The 6,000-nt window shown below is 42.6% G+C and overlaps 2 protein-coding genes across 21 annotated transcripts in view; one reads left to right on the forward strand and one right to left on the reverse strand.

The window, feature by feature from the left end:
• Window positions 1-6,000, forward strand: part of dock7 (dedicator of cytokinesis 7) — a 110,532-nt gene that overhangs the window by 11,105 nt on the left and 93,427 nt on the right. For all 19 annotated transcript variants that reach the window (XM_014123453.2, XM_045687815.1, XM_045687814.1 and 16 more), the window contains exons 12-14: window positions 128-270; window positions 430-523; window positions 731-893. In XM_014123453.2, the coding sequence (XP_013978928.2) occupies window positions 128-270; window positions 430-523; window positions 731-893 (400 nt within the window). The remainder of the gene's footprint in view (window positions 1-127; window positions 271-429; window positions 524-730; window positions 894-6,000) is intronic.
• Window positions 3,194-6,000, reverse strand: part of angptl3 (angiopoietin-like 3) — a 7,903-nt gene continuing 5,096 nt past the window's right edge. For both annotated transcript variants that reach the window (XM_045687827.1, XM_014123452.2), the window contains one exon: window positions 3,194-4,417. In XM_045687827.1, the coding sequence (XP_045543783.1) occupies window positions 4,257-4,417 (161 nt within the window). In that variant the 3' untranslated portion in view covers window positions 3,194-4,256. The remainder of the gene's footprint in view (window positions 4,418-6,000) is intronic.

Raw genomic sequence — 6,000 nt, forward strand, 5'->3', positions numbered from 1 at the left:
ACAGATCATTGAATGTAGAGGGGAGTCTATATGACCTTATAAGAAAGTATTACCTTTGACCTTGTGACGTCATGAGGATTCTATAACTCTGACCCTGGCTATGACTTTCTGCTGACGCCCGACCCAGAGAGGAAAGGGTCGTGGTCTGAGAGGAGGAACTCGAGCATCGGTGGACGGCGCTCATTAGAGAGAACCACCAGTGGAGATGAATCATGTAGCCTGACCAGCTTCAGACCTGCAACCCTCACCGTCACCAATTTCTTCAAACAGGTCAATACACACATTACACGTCTACACACCACACAGAAATGCTCATGTTAAATCATTTTCTTCCCGACTGAGCCACACTCAGTCATGACACACACCACACTCTGCTACTCGCCTCACAAACTGAACTGACTTTTGTTTTGGTATGTTCATTTTTGACAGGAGGGAGACAGACTGAGTGATGAGGACCTGTATAAGTTCCTGGCTGACATGAGGAGGCCGTCTTCAGTGCTGAGGAGACTGAGGCCAATCACAGGTACACCACCACCACCACCACATGTGCTTCAACAAAGATCTTCTGATTTTATATTGTCATGTAAATGAGTTTAAGGGGCTTTGTAGTTTCTCCAGACGGACTTAAATCTGAGCTAGCAGCTAGCGTAAGACTGAGTCTGGCCTGAGAAACAGGTTTTAGTTGAGGTCTGTGTGTTGATGTCGTGTCGATGCTGTCTTGTTCCTCCAGCCCAGCTGAAGATCGACATATCCCCGGCCCCAGAGAACCCCCACTACTGCTTGACCCCTGACCTCCAGCAGGTCAAGCCCTACCCAGACAGCAGGGTTCGCCCCACCAGAGAGATACTGGAGTTCCCCCCCAGGGATGTCTACGTACCCAACACTACCTACAGGTAATGAAACGATACCACTTACATTACCCAACACCACCTACAGGTAATGCAACGATACCACTTGCATTACCCAACACCACCTACAGGTAATGCAACAATACCACTTGCATTACCCAACACCACCTACAGGTAATGCAACAATACCACTTGCATTACCCAACACCACCTACAGGTAATGCAACAATACCACTTACATTACCCAACACCACCTACAGGTAATGCAACAATACCACTTACATTACCCAACACCACCTACAGGTAATGCAACAATACCACTTACATTACCCAACACCACCTACAGGTAATGCAACAATACCACTTACATTACCCAACACCACCTACAGGTAAAGCAACAATACCACTTACATTACCCAACACCACCTACAGGTAATGCAACAATACCACTTACATTACCCAACACCACCTACAGGTAAAGCAACAATACCACTTACATTACCCAACACCACCTACAGATAAAGAAACAATACCACTTACATTACCCAACACCACCTACAGATAAAGCAACAATACCACTTACATTACCCAACACCACCTACAGATAAAGCAACAATACCACTTACATTACCCATCACCACCTACAGGTAATGAAATGATACCACTTACATTACCCAACACCGCCTACAGGTAATGCAACGATACCACTTACGTTACCCAACACCGCCTACAGGTAATGAAATGATACTACCTACAGCTGTGTAAACACAACTCTACCAATAACATAACCCAGTGAACACCACTACAAGAGAACATGCATAGATATTAGTCTATAGAGCTCCAGTCCAATACCACCTACAGGGCATTGACATTGTTTCCTGACAGGTTGATGTCGTTCTTAGTCCTTCGGGGTAATGTGACACAACGGAAGTCCTGTTTTTGAAAGGGTGTATTTCCACCTGCCTTTTCTGATCAAACACAGTGATGCCTGGAGGACAACTCAGAGGAACCAAAGGGCCTTTTCCCTCCCACTCTCGCTTTCCTCTGAGCCATGGGGATAACACTACTGTAAGAACAGCAACACAATATACAGGCCTCCCTGACACTGCCTGATAGACTACTGCACACAATCTTGTGTTGTGTGTCCTGATCCCTGCTGCTATTTTAGGTTAGAGGGAGAGAGAAGGCTCTTATCAGAGGAGAGGGAGAGACACTTTGTGACATGGAGAGACAGATGGTTAGAGAGGGGGGGCATTGAGAGAGGTAAAGAAACAGAGAGAAGGAGAGAGGGGGCCCTTATCAGAGGCTGTTGACATGGTGTCTTTACCTGACATGGAACAGAGAGGAGAGAGAGAGGGGGCCCTTATCAGAGGCTGTTGACATGGGGCCAGGGTTTCTGTTAGCTGTTTTTTAGCCAATTTAAAATAAAATGAAAAGCCAGTAAATACAACTGTTGTCCCCCAAAATGACCGGCCTTGCTAGCTGAGATCCTGACGGCTTTAGTGACTCTGCTGTAGTAGTGACTCTGCTGTAGTAGTGACTCTGCTGTAGTAGTGACTCTGCTGTAGTAGTGACTCTGCTGTAGTAGTGACTCTGCTGTAGTAGTGACTCTGCTGTAGTAGTGACTCTGCTGTAGTAGTGACTCTGCAGGCTACCTTGTTAATGATGGAGTATAAACTCTGTGAGCTCTGGAGTTTTTCATATGTACATTTACATGCGTGTTGATTGGATAAGCAGTAGATCTGGGTGTACTGTATGTTGGCTCCTCAGTGGCGTAAGACCGTTAATGCAAATGATGATTGTTTCAGGAGCGTTGTCAACGGTCGTTGTGGGCCGATCAGACTCGGCTGTTGAGTTTATAGTAGGGCTGGGAATTGCCATGGACTTCATGAAAGGATATTATCAATAAACTTAGGTGCTGATACAATATGTATTGTGATTCTCACAATTCTATCTGTATAGCAATTTGATACTGTGATTTTATTGCGATTCAGGATCTGTCAGCTGCAGAGGGACAAGAGAGCCATGAGAAAACAAGTTTTAATCAGTCATGGTAATAAAAGTGCAGAAAAAAAGTGGCTCCCTATTTAAAAAGATGGAGAACAAGCTATCCAGGAAAAATACTTGGTACAGCCAACTACCACAAAAATAATATTGCGATATTGTCAAAAATAATACCCCGGTATATAACTGTATGGATGAATATTTTCTTCCGTCACTAGTTTTATAGGCCAGAGAGGGGTGTGATGACTTGTGGATGGTCACGTAGACAGAAGTCAGTTCCATTACATCAACAGCCCAGTTTGTTTTGTTGTTTTTCTTGGCAAAGAATATAAAGGACAGACTTGGAGTATGTGTGTTTTATTTTGTCTTTATAAATGTTGTAGTATAAAGTGTTAGTAGTAAGAAACATAAAATATGTAACAGCCGTTTAAATGCAGCAGAAAGATTTCACCGAGTAGACAGGAGACGACGAGTCAATATGACCCAATGATATGATCAATGTAAATTACTAACCTTGCAGGGCATTTAATGGAGCATTATGAAAATGGTTTTAAATACAGTTCAAAGTTCAAAAGACAGTGAAAATTCTAAGCTCATATCCTACTTTGGAAGACCTATGCATCATGTTGATCTTGGTTTACTTACTTGTGGATGTTTAGTACATTCAGCAACCGCCACATAACAGGCAGCAATACAGCAGGGTAATACATGCTTGGTAGTAGGGCTGTGTGGTGTGTCAGTTGTGTGTTGTGTCAGTTGTGTGGTGTGTCAGTGTGTCAGTTGTGTGGTGTGTCAGTGTGTCAGTTGTGTGTCAGTGTGTCAGTGTGTCAGTTGTGTGGTGTGTCAGTGTCTCAGTGTGTCAGTGGTGTGTCAGTGTGTCAGGTGGTGTGTCAGTGTGTCAGTGTGTGTGGTGTGTCAGTGTGTCAGTTATATATTGCTTTGGAATCTTGTTTTTATTTCCGTCCGTCAGTTGAAAGTAACTTCTCAGTGCTATTATTATGACCCAGACTAGACAGTGTAGAATCATCTGACATTCCATCCTGACCAAAGCAACACTTGTCGGTTAGGAACCCAAACGATCCCCCCCAGGTGTTACCCAACTCTATTGGCATTTCTTGAAACAATTTGTGAGGTCCCTTATTGGCTGACTGTGGTTGTTGCATCACTGACGAATCGTCTTCTTTTCTCTGACATGGATACAAATTGGCTGCTGACTTTTTTTTCTTTCTGCTGCCAACAACTCAGCTACATTATCTGTTACCATGACAATGCCATGTAACTGGGAGGGTGGGGTGGTCAATGGGAAGTTCCGGGCGAGGGGGGCATATGTGTTGTTACCATGCCAATGTGTTGTAATGGAAGAAATAGAAGGGTTAGTGGAAACTTGAGGCCAGGGGGACGGCTTCAGGCGTGTCGTATGGAGATCTTGGTGGTCTTGAGGGAGTAGGAGATGCCCAGAGCTTTCCAGTGGATCCCTTTCCTCCTCATGGAACGACCCTTTGACCTCAGCCACATGTACCTGCCGTTCAGGTTGGTGTCGCCACAGGCGTTGAACCACCAGCCACCTGCAAGGGGAAAGAGTGGATTCAATTCTATAACAAGTGTAGAACCCATAGTCAATCTCTGCTGTCTGCTGGAAATGTCTTTAACAGGTGTATGGTACCAGACTGTACAGTGTACCTGTATCGACTGTGTAGTCAGTACCTGTAGTTGCATCGAGTGCGTAGTCAGTACCTGTAGTTGCACCGAGTATGTAGTCAGTAATAGAGGTCGACAATTATGATTTTTCAGCACCGATACCGATTTATTGGAGGACCAAAAAAAAGCCTGTACCGATTAATCGGCCAATTTTTATATATATATATAAATATAAATTGGCCTATATATATATATATACATACATGTATACATACAAAAAAATTATATATATACATACATGTTGTTCTTAGTCCTTCAGGGTAATATATATATATATATTACCCTGAAGGACTAAGAACAACATGTATGTATATATATAATTTTTTTTTTTAATAATGACAATTACAACAATACTGAATGAACACTTATTTTAACTTAATATAATACATCAATAAAATCAATTTAGCCTCAAATAAATAATGAAACATGTTCAATATGGTTTAAATAATGCAAAAACAAAGTGTTGGAGAAGAAAGTAAAAGTGCAATATATGCCATGTAAAAAAGCTAATGTTTACGTACCTTGCTCAGAACATGAGAACATATGAAAGCTGGGTGGTTCCTTTTAACACGAGTCTTCAATATTCCCAGGTAAGAAGTTTTAGGTTGTAGTTATTATAGGAATTATAGGACTATTTCTCTCTATACGATTTGTATTTCATATACCTTTGACTATTGGATGTTCTTATAGGCACTTTAGTATTGCCATTGTAGCTTCCGTCCCTCTCCTTGCTCCTACCTGGACTCGAACCAGGAACACATCGACAACAGCCACCCTCGAAGCAGCGTTACCCATGCAGAGCAAGGGGAACTACTACTCCCAAGTCTCAGAGCGAGTGACGTTTGAAACGCTATTAGCATGCACCCCGCTAACTAGCTAGCCATTTCACATCGGTTACACCAGCCTAATCTTGGGAGTTGACAGGCTTGAAGTCATAAACAGCGCAATGAAGAGCTGCTGGCAAAACACACGAAAGTGCTGTTTGAATGAATGCTTACGAGCCTGCTGCTGCCTACCACCGCTCAGTCAGGCTGCTCTATCAAATCATAGACTTAATTATAATAAACACAGAAATACGAGCCTTAGGTCATTAATATGGTCGAATCTGGAAACTATCATCTCAAAAACAAAACGTGTTTTCCTTTCAGTGAAATACGGAACCGTTCCATCTTTTATCTAACGGGTGGCATCCCTAAGTCTAAATATTCCTGTTACATTGCACAACCTTCAATGTTATGTCATAATTACGTAAAATTCTGGCAAATTAGTTCGCAACGAGCCAGGCGGCCCAAAATATACCCTGACTCTGCGTGCAATGAACGCTAGAGATGTGACACAATTTCATGTTAGCAGGCAATATTAACTAAATACGCAGGTTTAAAAATATATACTTGTGTATTGATTTTAAAGAAAGTTATTGATGTTTATGGTTAGGTACATTGGTGCAACG

This window comes from Salmo salar, chromosome ssa10 (assembly GCF_905237065.1).
Source record: "Salmo salar chromosome ssa10, Ssal_v3.1, whole genome shotgun sequence".
NCBI lineage: Eukaryota > Metazoa > Chordata > Actinopteri > Salmoniformes > Salmonidae > Salmo > Salmo salar.